Source organism: Haemaphysalis longicornis, unplaced genomic scaffold (assembly GCF_048455015.1).
Source record: "Haemaphysalis longicornis isolate Haplotype H1 unplaced genomic scaffold, Haemaphysalis longicornis Haplotype H1 scaffold_1, whole genome shotgun sequence".
NCBI lineage: Eukaryota > Metazoa > Arthropoda > Arachnida > Ixodida > Ixodidae > Haemaphysalis > Haemaphysalis longicornis.
In genome coordinates, this window is record NW_027526203.1 from 403,669,491 (window position 1) to 403,689,215 (window position 19,725).

Here is a 19,725-nt window from a genome sequence, read left to right on the forward strand (position 1 = left end):
CACTTTTTGCTTATCTTCACTGTGGAAACTGACTTGAATTCCAGAGGGACGCTTTTGATACTGCATTTAAAAGCCACCTGTAGAGAAAATTTTTGCATCTTAAAAACCCTATTTCCATAGAGGTTGCCTTAAAAGACTGCAAGATACAAAATATGACAGCTCAAATACACACAAGCACGGCGCAATCAGCAATTTTTAAACTGAAATTGAGAGGAGCACAGCCATTGCGGCGAGGCTAGGGTTACGTTGGGGTTGGCGAAGGAATGGCGGCCGGCCAGCAGCTGAGGGGTAAGCCTGGGCTGCAAACCTTTTCTCATGCACGTGGCAGCCCTCAGAGAAGTGTGCCCAGCAAGGCTCAACCGGTTCTCCAGCTGCGTGGCTGGCCAGCGAACCAATCACTGGGCTGGTGGGAATGTAACTTCTGCTTCATGGCTGTTTGCTCGATCTGCCGACAGGTGCAGCATTGTCATGCCACAAAGCTATTTTGAATGCTTCTAAATGATTAACACGGCATTTAACGAAGCTATTAGGCATGCCCCAGTTGATTAGGGGGTATGTACTGCGTGTTCAAAATAAATTTGACTGAGGTAAAATTTTGGTGCAGTTGGCCTTTAATCGGTATCATTCGGTTATTTTTTGGGAAAACAGAAAAAAGATTTGGCTGGCACATGTATCATTCTGAGATGTGGGGCTACACTGGTATGAAAACATGGGAAATCTTATCGAAGTAGAATAAGTGCAGAGGAAGGTTAGTGTAAAAAACTGCTGTGGAGGAAGATAAATTCGGTGCCCACGGGGAAACCACATTTGGTTTGTGACGTGCATGCAAACAGGATGGGGTGAAAGCGGGGAGCAAAGTATCTGCAGAGGATAGGTGTTGGAGATCCGTGGATAAGTACTGTGCACGCCGAAATCGATAGGGAAAGCAAAGGCAGCTAGAAAGAAAATGAGGCAGGGGCTATGGATCAATGGGTAGAAGGATGGAGGGATGCAGGTTCGATACCAGCTGCAACAGCCATTTTTCTGATGGAGGCAAAAACCAGTGTAAATGCCCATGTGCTGTAATTTTGGTGCACATTAAAGATCTCGAAGTGGTTTAAACTAATTTGTAGCTCTTCACTGTGGTGCACCTCGTAGCTTGAGGATAGCTTTGCTGCAAACAGGCCTTAAAAATTTTCAGTTTAGAAGAACAGAGGGACGTTTTGAGGAAGTTCTAGACATAATGGGAAAACAGAACACGATCTGAAGAATTGAAGTGTGCTGAAGGATGCAGACATGTACAAAAGTTCCTGGACAGCCCCTCAAGTAGCGCTTTCAGCATCAAAAATTTAGTGTGGGAGGCATAGCCCTTGCACCAGCTCTGTGATTTATTTCTGGTGATTTCCTAACGCTTGTATCATTAAGAAATCACCACAAGGGTCACTTGTGAACATGTGCATTGGTAACTGTCTGTCCAGCTTTGTGAAAATTAGTAGGTGCAGAGCAGAAGCACTAGTTACTCCAAAGGCATCTGGTAATGCTTCTTCCCAGTGATTCCCATCTCTTGGGATCATACTTCACAAGATCTAGCTTGTCTGTTGTCTGCAACTATATGTTTTCGGTGTTTTGCCCCATTCTTAACCTCGCAAAAGTGAGACCTTGAATGACCCTCTAAAGCATTTATTATCTGTTAATTACCGTATTTGCTTGCGTAATTATAGCACTTTTTTTGGGGGTGCGTTTATTACGCGAGGTTAATTTTTCGCCAAAAACGTTTCAGCGCAGAAAACGCAAGCAAGTTGCAGGTCAGAATTTTTACAGTAGGTCTCATGAACATAATAAACATAAGAAATAAAAACATTATAAAAACTCCACGGACCACCACCAGCCGCGTTGCAAAGTGACGCAAAATGCTGTGTTTTCATGAATTACGGAATGCGCCGGAACGACTTTGCTACGAGGGGAGAAAAGGTCGACCAATAGTAGCAGCTGCTGCCACCGTGCGGGACATCAAAACAAGACACGGGTGCTGACGCAGCAAGCTGAGCGTGTTTTTTTTTTTCTTTGTCTTGTGAGTACACTATGTTCATTACGTGGGAGCTTCTTCCGCACCAATAGTAAACCCATGCTTGCCGATATAGCTAATATTGGCAAGTCTGCGGCAATAATGTAGTCATGTCCGCTTTGAAAGAGGAGGAAACATAGGTAAGCATGACCATCGTCAGCTAGACGTGTCACACATACGACATATGGCCGCAAAAAGTTCAGGTCAGGATGCAATCATTGCGTGGGAAATAAAAAAAAGTCAAGTTGTGTTTAACGACGAACTTCAGGGGTGCGATCATTGCGCGAGTGCGATCATTATGCGACTAAATACAGTAACCTAAATGGAGTTCTTTGTGGAAGATTATCCTACTGCGACAGTTATCATGCCTTGGCCTGGACTGCGACGCTGCTTGTGATATCCCCATAGAATGGAGTGAAGCACTGCCAACACACTATGTTTTTTATTTACCGAGCTGTATTGATAACTTTCTCCACCAATCCTTGCCAGTGTCGATCTCTGCAGTGCCTACCTCTGATGACTTGTCTCCAAGATTGATCCTTGATGCGCTCACTCCTCTCCCCAACAGTTGAGATGCACACGCCGCCCAATGCAGTGTAGTGCTTCCGGCATCGCATGTATGTTCTACGAAGTGACACAGTGACTTTCCACCATTGAGGAAAAATTGAGCTATGCATTTCAACCATGTTTCATAGAAAAATTCTTTAGTTTATGCTGAGGAAATAGTGGGGTGTGGGGGACTGATTTGGATAGCCAGCGGGAGTCATTAACCCTTTGAGGGTCGAATTTTTTTGGCAAATGCGTCCCCCCAGGGTCGATTTTTTTATTGCTGATTTAAATTCTACTGACGAATCTATATCGAGAAAAAATAATCGAAAATTTTTTTGGTGACCGTAAAGTGACAAAAAAATCATTTGTGTTGTTACATACATGTGGTTTATTATGGCGTTACACAAGAAAAATTCTAAATAAAAACGAGATAGTAACAAGCCGGCACCTTTTGAGTGAATCAAAATCAGATAGACATCAGTTTCGCGGGCGCAAAAAGCGGGAAGCGTCTGGAGGACAATAACGAAACCAGCCGCTGCGCGACCGCCGGCGCGCGGGCGCGCGCGGCCGGATGCGGGAGCGATAGACAGCGCACCGCTCATAAAATACAAAAAAAACGAGAAAAGAGCCTTATCAGTTTCGCAGGCGACCTTGGTCTGTGGCAGGCGCAAGAAGCGAGAGGCGCCCAGGTACTCGGTGGGCGATACCCAGCGCGCCCCCTTGTTAGCAGATTGTTAGCGCACCCCCCCTTGTTAGTGTGCCGCTGAAGTAAACCATAAAAAAATAAAAACAAGAGCCATCGGCACAAGAAAAAAATTTGACGTATTTCCGAAGTGTGGCAGCACATGCCTAGCAAGAGAAGTTGGTGAAAAAGGCGCGCTTTTTAAAGATACAAGTGATGCCGTACATGTACGTCATTGACCATTTTGAAAGTGTTTGCCGATGCCGTACATGTACGGCCGTGACCCTCAGAGGGTTAAAGAAATGCCACGGTGGCTTTTCCATCTTACTAATGACAGCGTACAGACTAACTGCATTGGAATGAAATCAGCAAATGTAGATTGCCTGTCCTAAGTCCATGCGATTGCAGAAGCTGTAGTATACAAATGTGCAAGTGGGACAGACACAACTACAGGGTGTACGGTTATAGTATGGCTATTGCGATTGATGGCTGAGCTCCTAGAATGGATCACTGGGCCACATGTGGCCACATCTGGGGTTAGCCAACAAGACGCTCGCCTTGCCTAGGTGGGAGGCCCAACGAACGGCGTGAAGCAGGCCATAGGCAAAGAGAGAGCAGAACAAGGTCCACACTTGGCAAGTCTTGCGGAGAGAAGGATCCACTGGGCAAGGTGATGCAAAGACCGTTCAGGACCCGCCGCCATGTGAGTTGTGGGAGGGAAAAGGCCATGGCAGAAACAGGTGCAGCGGCTGGCTTTTCACACTGTCATGTGGTACAAACTACCCATGCAGGTGAGACAGGGAGTACTAGGAGGTCCCCACTTGACTGGAGGAAGTCTTGAAGGGCAGTGTGTCCTTAGAGTAATTCTTATGAGCCTACGTCTTGGTACTAAAGTTAGTGCTGTTTCTAGTAATTAGAGTGTTACTAACAAATGCAATGGCAAAGTATGCAATTAAGCCATTAACCACAGTAAAACTTGTGCTGTAACCGCTGGATGTCAGGAAAAATTATATATCAATTCTATTATTTGAATTTATACATGTAAATATGTTTTTTTGTTGTTGTTTTTGAGCTTTGGAGGAAATTCCGGCACACCTTACATATTTTTGCTCAAGTTATTTCAGTGGCACTTTAGATTTATGTTGAACTACTGTGGTGGTTTAGTGGTCAAGGCGTTGTTTTCTAGCTACGTGTGAGGTTGTGGGCTTGATTCTTAACCACGGCGATTGTCAGATGGTGGCAAAAGGCTACTTAGTTAATAATTTGCTGTTCACTATGGTGCACCTCATGGAGGTGTTTCTTCACTTGTGGTCACTGCCACGCGTGTATGATTATACATAGTATAGCACATTTGAAATTTTATACTGTGCAGCAGAAGTGCACCATCCTTGGAGATGTGCTGCTATCTGCTGAAGTTTCTGTACTCTAAACACCATCTTGGGAAAATTTTCCAGTGTTTTCCTTGGCCGTTTTTGTTAGCTTTGCATTTTAAAACTAGTGCTTTGTGTGTTTGAAGGACCCAGGGAAGCAGTGTGGGTCTTGCTTATCGTTTGCAGAGGCAGTTTGAACAGCCGTCAATGGGATTTTACGAGTCTTGAGTATGGGCATGCAAACTTAGGATTTAGATTCGGAAGATTGCAGTTGTCGTCTGATGAAAAAGTGGCCGCAAGCTCTGGGGGCGGGGAGCGTGAGCAAGCTGTGGCACCTGGCAGGTGACCGGTGTACAGCGAATTGGTGTTGCTCATGTATCGCAGTTTTTTTATTTTGCTGGTAGTGTTCTTACATTTTTACTTAAATCAACCATTCTGCTGTTGAAGTGATACGGCTGAAAAAATGCCCAACCATGTGGTTGTATCTCCTCAAATTAGACATGACCATGAAAGGGATAAGCCTGAGTCTGAACAAATAAGTATGCTGCTCAAATGATTCAACAGTGGAAGAGGGGGCCTAGGATTTTTTTTCTTATTCTGCATTCTTGTGGAGCTGATCATTAGTTGGGAGGAAAATTGGTGCACTTGTCTGTGGCTATACATATTAGAGTGCATGCTTTGAGTACATGCAATTTTTTGGTTTCGCTCTGTGCCACAATGGCCTGTTTTCCCACTACCCACAGACTGCCACGGGTGAAATCTGGTGCTCCATTTTTCTCGGTATTCTCATGGGACCCCAGTTCAACTTGGAATTCTCGCATACTGTCCAAGGCTGGTAAATCAAGGAGGCTTAGTGTTTTCTGGCAGTCGTCGTTAGGTTAGAAAAGTTACAAAAAAAAAAAAAAGAGTTGTGAATATCTGGTTGAGTTTAAGAAAGAGTTATAAAGTAATTGAGCACATTTGTTTGTTTATTTGTTTTTGGAATGCCTCAGGCAGAGCCCATGGCAGGGGAGAAAGAAAGAAAACCAGTTACACACTGGAACCCCAGAATCGAAGCAAACATCATGAGTGACCCATTCCACATCAAAGCCAACCAGGTTCCTGGTGAGGTGGCACACCTACTTCAGTAAGTCTATGATAACCATTTTTTTTCGAAGCTGTAGCGTTTTTGAGGACTCTCTGTTTTGTGATACAGTCGAACATGAATTATTGTCATAATCGAACAGTGTGAACATCCCCTTGGAAATCCAGTGCAAAAGTATAGAGCGCTTGTACACGTGTATCGAACTCCTGATCACGGGCACATTCGATATATTGAACGCTGCACCGAAGTGCCCCTGCAAGTGCGCTTCTCCTGATGGGGACTCGCCGCGGTGGCTCAGTGGCTAAGGCGTTGCGCTGCTGAGCACGAGGTCGCGGGTTCGATTCCCGGCCGCGGCGGCCGCTTTTCTGATGGAGGCGAAAAGCAAAAACGCCCGTGTGTACGAGATTTCGGCGCACGTTAAAGATCCCCAGGTGGTCGAAATTAATCCGGAGCCCTCCACTACGGCGCGCCTCATCGCCTGCGTTGCGTCGGCGCGTTAAACCCTACAATCAATCAATCAATCCTGATGGGGTTGATTGCGATGATGATGACTTCTTAAGGGCGTTGCGCGCTCGGTGAGGAGGAGGTGTGGCCGCGTCGATGGCTTTCAACAAACTTTTCATCCTCTATGCTTCAGCAGCAGCTTGCACGCTAGCATGGGGGGCAGCTGTATGGCAGTAAGAACATGGGGATTGATTGGGTGCGAAATGCAATGAAGGAGGAGGGGAAACCAACCAGAACAACTCGGATTCTGGCATTTTTTCTGCATGCTTGAGCGGTTATCAGTAGTGGCTCGTGCAGGGGGACCTATGTGGTGTGGTGCCTGCTTGTTTTGTCCACGGCACGCGTTTCAGAGCCAGCGCAATTTGAATTTAGCGATGAAAGTGGCATTATTCGACGGGAACAGGCCGGTGAAACGATGAAGGCTGCATCATTTTTGAGCGTGATACTGCGCATCAAACCTGACGTAAAGGTGAAAACAGTGCGGCCACGGCCTGGCCGTTCAGGTGTGTATCGTGTGCAAAGTAGCTTTGTTGCGCTGCTCCAGGAGAGAGGTACTCTGATACCAAAGACGACGGTGCTGAAGCCTCGAGAGGGAATTTAGATAGCTGTAAGCATTCCCATGCACCATTTGGAATGGCACGACAGCACACGAGTTTGTAAGTGCTGGCGACGATGTGCGGGCTGTGGCAGACATCACCGATGCCGAAAAAGCAAACCTTACTAGTAGCCCTGACAATGTTCCCAATCGCCTACTGCAACCCAGCTTGCGTCAGTGTTCAGATTCGCAACTCTTGTGGCACAGTGTACGGCACTGGATTTTCTCATTTGGACGGCGGTCATGAGCTTGAAGATAGTATGGTGAACTTTATGACGCAGAAGAGGAAGCAAGCCAATCTCACAGACTTTTTAATGTTAAATAAAGTGCGGCGGTCCTTGCACTGTTGTTCGAATTTCGCCTGCTGTGAGGAACAAATCGGTGAGCTACCACTTGTCGCGACTTTAAAAAGCTCTTGGTGATGTGCGGAGTTTTCAGACAAGCTTCAGACGGGCATATTTCATATTTCGAATTATCGATATATCGAACTATTTCGCGATCTCCTTGGAGTTCGATATATCCGTGTTCGACTGTAAGCCAAAGGCGCAACATGTGAATGTGTATGGCTGGTAAAACAAGGGGGTGTTAAACATCTTCCTGTGGGTTTTTTTATTGGCTATGTATGAGGTAAATATGAGCTAGTGAAAAATTGGGTTTGTAACAAAGTCAACGCAGTTTGGGAGGTCATCGTTGTGTTCAAATGCATTCCATTAGCATCACTGCACTTGTTTGCCTCTGCGGCGCCCCTCTGGTTTTACAGTCAGTGGTCATAGTCAACCCTTACCCGATGAGGAAGAATGGTACGTTGATCTAGAAGTGACACAAAAGACAGCGAAGAACGTGAGGTGTGGACAGGATGCTTTGCAAGTTCCGGATTTTCAGACCAACATTGTATTGCCAACTAGCTAAAATTCTAGCTGTGTGTGTTGAAAAGAATGCCATGTAGAATGCAATAGTACAGCTCAACCAATTGAAAAATTGCATTGGGAATGCTAAATCAACGTTTTAACACTTGTTTGAGCTCTGGGTTAAGTCGGTACATATACATACTAGCAAGATTTAGCTGCACTGACGTTGCAGTCCCTTGGGTATTTATAGACGAAAATTGCACGAATAGGAGTGTGCCAGTCCAGATGTCACACACTTATTTGACGAATGGCGCTAGCAGTTTCATGTAATGTGGAAAGTAAATAATTCTGTTGAATTCCCAAGAAGTTATCCTGAGCTGTGTTAGAGGGTTGGGTGCTATAGGGTCGCTTTGATACATTGTTTAGGCATTCCAAATTTTTTCATTTTCAGGCTAAACTCCCGACGAGAGTATGTGCCCATCGTACACATGACTGATGTTACAGTGAGAGAGAAGGATTTTTTAGTAAGTTTGTACTACTGCAATAAGTTTTCCATTCCTCTTTTTACTGTTTTCTATTTTATGTTCTCCCTCTATTTCATGTCTATGTTTTTTTTTTTCAAAGCTTTTGAACCACTTCATTCTCCAAAATACTGCAGTGGGGTAGGGCCTATTTCTGCACACAGATAATGCACTAGCCTTGAAAAGAGTGATTTACATGAGGGAGAAGTTTACTACCCTGCTGCACAAATTGTGTCATTTGACAAAAAGAGCGTGTTTTTTTAAAGGCGGTGTATTTTTCTAGGTATTTAAGGAGGCCAGATTATTGGACTTATTCTCTTTTATTGAGTGAAGTGCTTGCTTACGTGCATTACTTGTGGCATTTCAGCTCGTAAACAAGAGTGTTCCTGAGATGCCACTGAAAGTAGTGGTCACCCCAGTGTCCATTGGAAGACTTCGGCTTATGCTCACTGTCAGTGAAGCTCTCAAGTCCATGCATGCCTTTGGTGAGTGCGTTTCATTAATTTTTAAAAACTGAAGTAGCTGTTGTTCGATTTGACTGGTAGAACCATTTTGACTGCCCTGAATGGTGGTTGGCGAAAGAAACTGGGGAACAACAACAACAACAACAAAAAAGATCTTGCATATTTCAGCAGAGCAAAAGCAGGAGTTAATGTGCTCATGCAAGTGTACCAGTTGTTTTATGAAGCTGGGACATTTTAAATTCTGTGGCTGTGCTTTGCCACGGAGCATTGTCCCCTTCATGAAAGCATGTGAGGCTGTTCCTGTGTCACTACTGGCTATTGCCGGCTGCAAGTGGTTCCAAAGGAACTTGGGTAGTCTGTCTGGGTGCAGGCATGAAGTGGTCACAAACTCAGAATTCTGCGCTTAAGTGTGCCATTTGTAGACAAGCCTGTGATTTTACATTAAGGCTGTCTCTGACTAGGATCCAGCAGAATACCTCCCGCGAAAGAGCGATGTAGACAAGAATAACACGTGAGCATAGCACCACCTTGTGGGTCCCACTCAAATCCTCAGGATCGTAAAACTGTGCACCGCACCTTCAGCGTATGGAAAAATTCATTTTAAAAAAATGAGAGGAGGTCCTAGGGCCTTCATATTTTGATATAAGACGGCTTATGTTGCCCCCTCAAGAAATGTCTTCCAAGCAGTGCATTTGTGTTTAGAGGTGAAGCCGACTTTGAGAAGGTCAGTGTAAGCTTGGTCTTTTGTAAGCTGGCTTCGTCACATTCTGTGTTGTGCAGGGAAGCATGGCCATCCAACGAGGGAGTTTGATTATCGAAAGTATTCTGAAACAAATCATATGACAATTAGCTGCTAAGACGACTCTACCATTACACCAAGTTTAATTTTACTTGTCATAATTAGTTAGTTCACAGTGAAGTTGTAAATTAGTGTCTGCTGTCAATACATGGCCATCTATGGAGGGAGTACGGTTACAAAAAATGGCTGTAACTGTTGTTTTACCACAACTATGCGGAAACAAATCATATGACAATTAGCTGCTAAGACGACTCTGGCATTATGCACCGCAGCTTCGCTGATCATCCTTCTTCGCAGAATGGAAGGGCACTGAATTTTTAAATTAAATTTGTGTATTATGTATGTCTTTTCTAATAGCTTTTTTTTATTGCAGTGCTGGTTTATTTTCTCCTCGGGGGACTCGCATTGGGGCTTTAGTTAAGGGTTGTGCGTACACGGCATATTCTTCGATGGTTTGTCTGAAACACTGTGAATGGGTGATAGTGGCAGCTTGGGCAGGCAGGTGATTCCAGTCTCGACAGTACAGAGCAAAGCAATTGCTGAAATTGGTGCGGGCTAGTAGGAAATGGGCTCTTCTAATGTGCTGATTTTCAATAGGCAAAGAATGAAAAAAAAAAAAAAATTTATGATAAAGTCAGTTAAGCGATCCTGCAGTGCGAAACAAAAGTAAAAAGTTGATGCTGTGTATTTAGGGCGGATATGCTTGTACCATGAGAGTAGCCAGAAAGTGTAAACCTCATGTGATTGGGGGGCATATTTAACAACTTTAAGCAGGTTAATTAGGTGAGCATCATAATGGCACTAGTGTATTTGTGCTTGCGGCAGACATGAGTTGGGTAGGCGAGTAGTCTAATGAAAGAAGATGTTAAGGCAAGATTGTAGAAGAGATATCCAAGCACATCGTTCACTCAATTAAGTTAAATCATATGAGACTTGCACACCTTTGCCACAGTACCAACAAGTCAGTTGTGCTTATCAAATGATTATTCGTAGTATAATTTGGTGAGGCTCATAAATGACAATGTTGAAATAGTATATAACAGCTTTTTTTTAGTGATGTTCAGTGATGTGAGTCAAGTGTTGCGGTTGTCTTGAAGAGCAAAGGTGTCAGAGCTGTAATTATATTGTAGACTGCAGCGTTGACTACTAGTAGACTAGTCATTCTTCATCTGCCACTGATCCTCTCTACAATGCTTCTGTCTGGCTGTCTGACACAGGCTTGACAACTAAGGACACGGATGAAGTGAAAAGCATCTTCTTTGACACCAATTTTTATGTCCTTCTGATGACTCTTCTGGTGTCTGGTTTTCATGTGAGTGACTTTTTATTATGCTTGTCCTTTCCATTTTGGCTGCTTTGCAAAGGTGAGCCCAGTTAGGGATCCTCGAGTGCCCTTTGTTAAAAACTGGCATTTGTAGTAAGTGGGCTGTTATTGTTGCAATGTGTAACGCTGCGGTCGCTGTGCCCTAGCTTGTTTTAGGTGTGAGCTGATGCCATTGTAATACTCTACTGTATTGCATAATTAAATTGCTACTACTCAGGTACAAGTTAAAAGTAGCAATAGCTCATGTAGTGGATTACTCCGCCAGAGCGACCAACCCAGATGTCAACATAAACGAATTTCGAAGGAGAGTGCGTATACGCATTGCATCGTCTGCTTTTTCTCACGAAGTTTGTTTGACGTCACTGCAGCAATTTATAAGCAGATTAAATCCTGAAAAAATCATGGAAGCGACTGGTGCCACATTCAAAATACTCACAGTAACGCGCTCTCTGTGCCACGTGGAAAAACAGCCACCTGCGCTGACAAGGCATTAGGGCAACTTCTGTTGTTGTTCTTAATACTGAGTGTAGAGGTGTGTTGGGCTTAAATGAAATGCTTTAGTGACTATAGGATCTTTCGTACTGAGGAAACTTCTGGTAATGAACATTTATCGGGGGTAACATCTTAATTTTGAAAGGCAAGGTTATGTGCTTCAAGCTGTTCTTGGCCTCATGTGAGGCAATTTTTAAGCTGTAATGCATTTTTTTTTTACCCTTGTAATGTGTTTGTCCAAGCTGTCATGTCAGTTTTTTACTGAGCCCATGCGATGTAGGTGTTAGGCCTTCCATACCTCACAATAAATTATCCGGGAAGCAGTGCCATTGTCACAAAATAAACTGAAACGTTGGATTTCAGATTTTTTGTCACTGTTCCCATAATAGTGGGCATCCTAAGGGATGCACTCGCTGAAAAACGAACAGTTAGTGTGCTGGCCCCACACCGCAAGGCTAATAGCATGGACACGACAGAAACCAAAGCTGGAGCTACTGTTGTGGGATCCACTGCTCACTCCCACCCTGCATTCATCTGCGCTCAGAAAACATGCCGTTCGAGTGCTGACTTTGGCAGGCCCATTGATTGCGAGGACAAACAGGCAGGAGACAACAAGGTTAACATCACGAACAGCATTTATTGCAGTTGCAATCAAAGTACCACATACTAACTATCTATCCATAGGCCAAACAATACCATCAGAGCGAGACATTAAACGGCACTGTAGAGGTCGAGATGGTTCGACTGACCAGAAGTACCAAGGCAGTGTGTTGCCGCCACATGCAAGTGCATATGCAGTTCATTTACCGCGGTAAAGGCAGGGGCTTGTGGAACATCTGCGCAGAAGTGCGTCAAGTGCGAGACCCTTTTTGTGTCTCACAACTCCTTGCGATCCTTTTGATGAGGTGCAGGTGCAGAGTTTCTATTTTGCAAATTTAGAAGAATAGCATCGCCAGCTCTACCTTGCCGCGAAATGCAGGCTGAGGTGGTTTTCTAGAAATACTGTATATGCTCCAGTAAGGGCCATACTTCCAACTTGGTTACCCAAATTTAACAGTCGCAAATTTATCAGTGGTGACCCAAATTTAACAGTTCCAAATTCAACAGTTTAACTCACATTTCATGATAGCTGATCTACAATTTTCAGTACACCCTGCAGAGTTGGGTGGGATTTTACTTTTACTTTTTGTTTTACATGAAACGCTCTTGGGGTACATATCTAGCTTTTTGGGACGAAGCTGGTGAAGCATAAAGAAAACAATAATTTCAACCCTCGAAGTTGATTGGTTAGAGGAGAGGAGGAATGGTGAAGTTGAACACTTATCGGCTAGTATGTTTGGTGAGGAGTATGATGTCACATTTTGGTTGTCGTTTAACAAAGTTTTACAGTTGGATTGGTTTTAAAGAGTTGTTGTATTGACTGTGTATGGCACTTTTATTTTGTGATCCAGTTGACCTTTGACTTCTAACTCACCTGGGCTCAATTTACCTACCGCATAGCATTGCTGTTAGCTGCAGTAACAACTTTGGTTTCATGAGGCTGCCAGTATTCTGGGTAACTTGTAAATGTGTTTGATTAGAACCAAAAACCTAGGCAATTTACTAAATCTCCGGTATTTTTTTTTCCCCACAGTTGCTTTTTGATTTCTTGGCTTTCAAGAATGATGTCAACTTCTGGCGTGGGCGCAAAACCTTTGAAGGCCTTTCAGTGAAGGCTGTGCTGTGGCGAGGCTTCAGCCAAGTTATCATTTTCTTCTACCTCCTTGATGAAGACACCAGCCGTATCGTCCTTGTCACGAGCGCAGTGGGAGCAGTCATCGAGGTGTGTACAAGGAATTTTTGATTGAAGTCGAATATTTTAGCAAGTGATGCTTAACAGAGAGTGTTTTTGTCGTTGCTGTTGTTTTGTTGCCTTCAGCTTATGCAAGGGCGGTGAGAAGTGGGGATTGCTGTTGCGTGCCTACTGTTTTCCTCCCCCCGTGCCAATGGAGACCCAGTGGGCATTAGGCAAGGGAATGTAACCATCGCCATCCTTACTGGTCCATCTCATTTCTCACAATTCCTCCAAGTTCTTTTAAAGGAGGAACGTCTCTTTTCTAAGCAAGATCACTTGTAGCTCAATGGCTTACCACAAGCCCCTCATAAACTCACTTTTTTTTTTTTTTTGTCTCTATTCGAGGCCAACATGCAAACCTGGTGAAATGTTAATTGAGCATCATGCTACAAAGGAAGCTGTGCAAAAAGGTTCACTGTGCATCTTGCTAAAGATGCATCACATTATTTGGGCTTTGTAATCCATAGGACCTGGAAACTATAGCTTGTTTATTTCCAGGTTCATCTTTTCATATTCAAAACAAACTTTGTTTTCCTCCATATCCAGTTAGCCATTTATAGATCTTCCAGTTAACAGCTGTAAAACTGTTTTACATATAAACATCATGCATGAGATTCTGTGGTATTACTTTATCGTAAAAGTCAAAATGTAGTGAACTATACTCGGGGGCAACTTTCTGTAACAATAGAGAGAAAGCTACGGAGGGTTGCTCTAACTACTTTGTGTTACTGCACCAAAGTAGTTCCCAATAAACTGGTTTCGGTTTCAGTTTGGACGAGACAGTTACGCATTTGCTCCAGTTCATTTATTCACTTGAGCTGCGTGGTTGAGTGCGCTGAACCACGATCACTAAGCATGCAGATGTACTGGTGTCTCCTTCCGTACTGCTTCATTTGTTTCTAGGAACAAGCCAGTACTCAGACTGACTTAATACATTAAAGCGTGGACAATACCGCTTCACTGCAAACGAATCTCTGATGTACCTTCTGTGGAAGAGCGGCAAGGGTGAAACTATCATTACGCCTCTCTCTTGTCTTTTCGGTAACTTTAGGTGGTCTTCCAGTCACGAAATGAAGTCTTTTACGCTTTGGGGGCTTCAGGGTACTACTCAAAATCTCCGCTTTGAGCTGTGCGACAGTATGCTCGCTTGCGCCGAACGAAATGCAGAAACGATGGGGAGTCCCAGTTACGTGAGTCTCGCTTGAACGTACACGTTGCAGTCCACTTGCTTCATTCGTTTTGACAGTTTTTGGTTCTCAATCTTCTTGAAAATCCTATGCGGCGAATGAAGTGGCGAAGTACCGCAAAAAGAGAAGGCTGCCATCGGCGGGGACGCCATGTTTTTTTTTTTCTGAAGAGAACCTATGCGACACCAGTGGTAAACGCACGTACCAAATAACACAAAAATCTAAAAAATGATGCTCTCTGTTTCACATATTCCGGGTAATAATTTTGTGGCATTATCAGTCCAATGCCCAAAAGTAAGGATTATATACTTTTTAATTGCTTACGTTACACACGGGAAATTGTTTTTGGTCGAACTACTTCCAGCTGCGCTGCGAAACGGCATGGCTCGGCCCTGCAGCCTTGACTGCAATGCCACAGAAAGTTGTCCCCGAGTATAGGATGCAATGCTGAAAAAGTTCGAATGCCTGTTGGAAAGGTGGAGGCACTACGCTAAGTGATAGCAAGAAGAGAGAACGGGCACTTACCTTAGTACCTTTACCTTTCCAACATTCATCGAGGCAAACAGTTTGTCACTTTCATGTGCTTACAAGTCTTCACATCCCCATCAGGATCATCATGACCTCACAAGAGGGAGGAGCAGAACTATGACTGGGGTCAAAATTCCATCCCTCAGATGGCAATGCCGTCCCACTTCTCACAAAAGCATAAGCAAATTATTTGGGTCAAATTTGGACAAAGCAAAATTTTAGTGCAGCAGGCCTTTAAAGCTCCAAACTAAAGAAAAGAAAGAATGGGATTGAAGATAGCGCCACATGGGGGAGGCTGGGGGGGCAACTGCTATTTTCTCCCTTATACTGCTAATTAAAGTGGAACATGCATGCTAGTGCGGATGGGTGTCGCAATGCAACCCACTGCAATCACTCAAGTGGTGTGCGAATACTGAGCACAAGGTTGGCAGGATGGATTCAGCGCACGCTTAAAGGGGCCACGCAGACAAAACACAAGCTTGGTTCATTCTATGACGTAATATGTGCAGCTGTGCGATTGGCTGAGGCCAGCAAAACGAGCGTAAGTTAGGTAGGGCTTATAAGCCTTCAGAACAAGCTATTTTCCCCCAAATATAATGCATATTCATCTTATAACCGTAAGAATGGTGGGGTAAACAATGAAAGTTACAAAAGTACACGTAAACATAGAAGTACCAGTGCGTCCTGTTGTTGGTACTGCGCGCATTGTGCTTGTTATAGCTGCACAGTAGTCTGGCACTTTGGGTTTGTTGTCTGACACGACACTGGCCGATTCCTGTAAGCGACATTGTCTTGCATGATCCTGTTTGTCGAGCATACCCCATGTTTCACGAAATGATTACTATCTACTGTAACAAAAACAAGCCAGGTGCAAATACTGTCAGAAACAAAGCAAAGGCAGAAAGTGGTCCTGCGCAGTATGGTGATGGACTAACGGTAAGAAAGGCGTTCCACGTTCCACTGCAGAGTAAACAGCCCACTAATGTTCACTTGAAGGACTGTCCTTGTTACGTCATCACAGACGTCACGAAATACATGATTTGGCGGGAGAATCCAAATTTTAACATAAATTCATTAATTTCTCAGTGAATAAAGCATCGTATGCTGTCGGACAAGCACTGGGGGCACTTTACACCGAATCTTTCTAATAAAACAAACTGGTATTTTATCTGCATGGCCCCTTTAAAGATTCCCGGGTGGTTTATCCCTCAGCCCTCCACTACTCGTAGCCCAGGTGTCACTTCGGGGCATAACGCCCCATTTTTTTATTTCATACTAATTACTATTTGCTGAAGTAATCCCTGGTGTTAAGTTTTTTTTGTTTTTTTGTTTATGTGGTTTTGCCTGGTGCTGGTATCAGATTTTCGGATACATTTTTGTTTTATACTTTTGTGATGTACAAGAGGACTAAAATGTAAACTAATTTCTAAGCAAACAAACAAAAAATAAGAAAATTGGGGTAGTACAAAGGCGGCACTGCCAAATAGGGGTGCAGACAGCCTGGTGGACAATTATTTGCTTGAGCGAAAAGGACTGAAGAAGCTGGTGCACAGTTCTGTGCCAAGAACTAGATGAGAAAATGCTGAAGATGAAAATGCAAAAGGCTCTCGCGTGGTGGTGGTGGTGTTGCTGTGCGTTCTGACTGTCTCTGCTGTTGCTGCTTCCTTGTACAGTCGCACTCGTACTGCGTGTTGGGTACAGTGCCTGCAGAACACGGGATAGGCCTGTGACCGTGGGAAAGCAGCTTTCCCCCGACTTGGCGTAATAATGCACTCAACTTTTGCCCCAAATTGTGCTCACTGTTGGCTTTTCCTCTGCACGAGTTTTCCGAAGCAGGGTGTTATCCTCCTAGACCCTGTGGGCACCACTAGGCCTCTGGATTAGCGTCCTCATTTGTTCCTTCTTACAGATTTGGAAAGTGACGAAGGCCTTTAAGGTCACCATGCACTGGTCCAGCTGGAGACCTCACATAGAGGTTTGTGTCTTGAGCTTTTTATTGCTGCATTAGGATTGTGCAAGTTTTTGTTAGCGCTATCATGTTTGAAATTTCTTAGCGCATGTAAAGGCTGCTATATACAGTGGAATCTCGGTGATACAATTCTGGGTGATACGAATTTCGGGATGATATGAATCTCTGAGAAGTTCTGGCGAAATTGCATTGTTTGCAATGGGCGAAATTTCGGCTGTTACGAACGGACCTGCGTGGCCCGGCCGATGATACAAACGAGCCGGCGAGGCGCCCGACTGCCGAGCGAACAAGCGACAACGACTTACGGGCTCTCTCTCCCCACTTTGTCACTCTTTAGCAAGGGACACATGTCCATCCGAGCAATCCGGCTTCCGACGCAGCGCGTCAAAATATCTAGCAGGTTGAATGCACGCAGCAGCAGCCGGGCGGCGGGTCATCCGGCAGCCAAACCGGATCTCGGGGCAGAGACGCATGCGGGGACGCGTCCCTTTCCCGACCCTTTTCTCCAGGAACGGCCGGGCTGTTGTTTTCTGCTCGTGAAAACGCGGCGCACACGCCACAGGCACGCTGACGCCGCTACGGAACCACCCCGGCCAGCCGCTGGTGGCAACATGGCGGGGCTTCGGCCGCGAAGTGGTGCAGGGCGCTTGAGTGGCCGCTTCTAACCGCTCTTTAAAATGCCGCTCAAAGCACACACGAAGCTGCTGGTGCGGTAAAGGAGCTGATAATGTGGGCTAAAACGGTACTATAAAACATCTCCGGCAGAGCCAGCCGGCTGTCTCAAGCGCTTTGAAACTGCCGCCATGAGACGCACTCCTCCCCATTGGCGCAAGTCGTCGGGCTCTCCCACTGCCATGCGCGTCGCGCGTCATTTTCTGACCGAGGCAGAAGCTGCCACGGGCGCGGAATCCTCGTCGCGAGCGTAAAAAGATCGCACGCGCAAAGCCGACGCTCACGAATCGCATGCAAAAACGCGCAATGTGGTTCACACCTTGACCATTGCGGCACGTAGTGAGCTTGGGAACCGCGAGTGAGGAGACGAGTGCGAAGGTTTACGCTCTCCAGAAAGGACTGCTCGGCGACACGGAGGTTAAAAAAAACGCAGAAAAAATTGCGGATTTCTTTACGTGAAAGTAGGAAAAGAAATAAATGAAAACTTTTTTTAGTGCTCAATTTTTTGGTCTGTGTTGGTTCATACGAATTTCGGGTGATACGAATGTTTTTTGCGGCCCCTGAGATTTGTATCATCGAGATTCTACTGTAGCTTTATTTTCATATCTTTGTTGTGGTTGCACCTTGTTAGAGGTCTTCTTGTATTTCGTCACAAAGGGTAAGAAGAGCTTCGGGGAGCCAAGCTTAAGGAACCAGACATGCAGGAGACACCATTTACATTGTTTAAAAAAACAGAATTCATTATAGTACACTGCTTGCCAGCGTGTGTTTGAAGTGTAATTAAGACCATTTGGCACAGAGTATTTTATTGCTTATTCGGAATGCACAAAAACATGGTAGCACTTACATATACCGTGAGGTTTTATCTATTCACTGCCTGTCTAAAAATGTGTTCACGTGTAAGGGTTTTGGCTGTATAACAGCTATGCAGCATTTAGGAGGGGTATAGTGATCAACACACTTTTCACCTAAATGGACCTCGCCCAGTTTCTCACTGGTCTTTGTTAATGGCAACACATCACTTATGCTTGTGTTGAGCGAGACGATTTCATCTGGCAAATACGTAGCTGAATTTTAACTGCTACAACAGATTTTTGATAAACACTGTATATCCTAGCGGTCTATTATTGAGATTTGATTTAAAAAATTAAACCGCACAAATTTTAATACAGCATCTTTTGAAGATGAGCTGTTCTTGAACGGTGGCAGCAGGAAGTGCATTGGCCATCATTATTTTGAATTCCTTTTTCAGTTTGGCTCCGTAAATGCAGAAGAAACGAAAACTCAAGAGCTGGACTCGGAGGTATGCAATTGTTACCTGTATTGTTTCCTTGTTTGATTTCGCTTCGTGGTTTCACTCGGGAGAAAAAAAAATAATAGTGGGCATTGCGTAGACAAGCTGCTGCGTTCATTTTTACTCTTAGCCGAGTTCAGTTCTGTGCGCCACGCATTCTGACCTGACCGCAGCATCATCAAAGGCCACGACTGCTTTTGTTGCAAATGGGGCTGTCACTTGAAGCAAAGCACGGATAAATTAAGAGTTATGATTGGTTGTGCTGTAGTGTACTTCTAAATTGGCAAAACTGGTGCCACTAATTTAGCTCGCTTGGTGGCCTTACAAGAGGCCATGCATTTACCTCTTGAGTTGCTGTGCCAGAAAAATTTTGCTCCCCCCCCCCCACTCATTACTTTCATCTTTGTGCTGCTTTGCCACGTGACGAAGTTGTGCATTGTGCTATATTACAGGGCATGCGGTACTTGTCCTACTTGCTCTACCCACTGTGCATCTGGTGGGCTGTGTACTCCCTCGTGTACCAGTCATACAGAAGGTAAGTGGGAGGCAGTCAACTACACTGGCTGCTACTGGTGGGAGGGAGAGATTGGGAGCAATCGAACCCTGGCCATCTGCATGCCGCACTTCAGCCAATTGCGAGTTTCAGTCGTATAGTTTCCTCTCTGCACAAAATTCCAAGGTTTTTCCTTGACCGCTCTATTAAATCCCACGAGCTCGTTTACAGCACACCTGCTACTACACGTAACAAAGAGCTGAAACCAGCTGCTCTGCTGACGCGTTTGTAGCCCTCCTTGCAACTCAGAATAAAAGTTGCCTGGTGTCGTTGGTGGTAGTTTCTCCATTTTTTATAAATTTGAGAAGCACTCACTCAAAAATTTTGCATACATATTTAAGGATGTCCAAATTGTGAGACGCTTGGGAATGGGGAATACTCAGCAATTCTGGCGAGTTTTTCAAATTGTCTG

General features: G+C 44.7%; 1 protein-coding gene across 2 annotated transcripts in view; it reads left to right on the plus strand.

Annotated features, from left to right (window-relative positions):
• LOC144155435 (lipid scramblase CLPTM1L) overlaps nt 1–19,725 on the plus strand; it is a 41,975-nt gene that overhangs the window by 13,799 nt on the left and 8,451 nt on the right. For both annotated transcript variants that reach the window (XM_077686854.1, XM_077686855.1), the window contains exons 5-12: nt 5,638–5,771; nt 8,128–8,200; nt 8,565–8,682; nt 10,678–10,772; nt 12,910–13,098; nt 16,735–16,800; nt 18,719–18,769; nt 19,213–19,295. In XM_077686854.1, the coding sequence (XP_077542980.1) occupies nt 5,638–5,771; nt 8,128–8,200; nt 8,565–8,682; nt 10,678–10,772; nt 12,910–13,098; nt 16,735–16,800; nt 18,719–18,769; nt 19,213–19,295 (809 nt within the window). The remainder of the gene's footprint in view (nt 1–5,637; nt 5,772–8,127; nt 8,201–8,564; nt 8,683–10,677; nt 10,773–12,909; nt 13,099–16,734; nt 16,801–18,718; nt 18,770–19,212; nt 19,296–19,725) is intronic.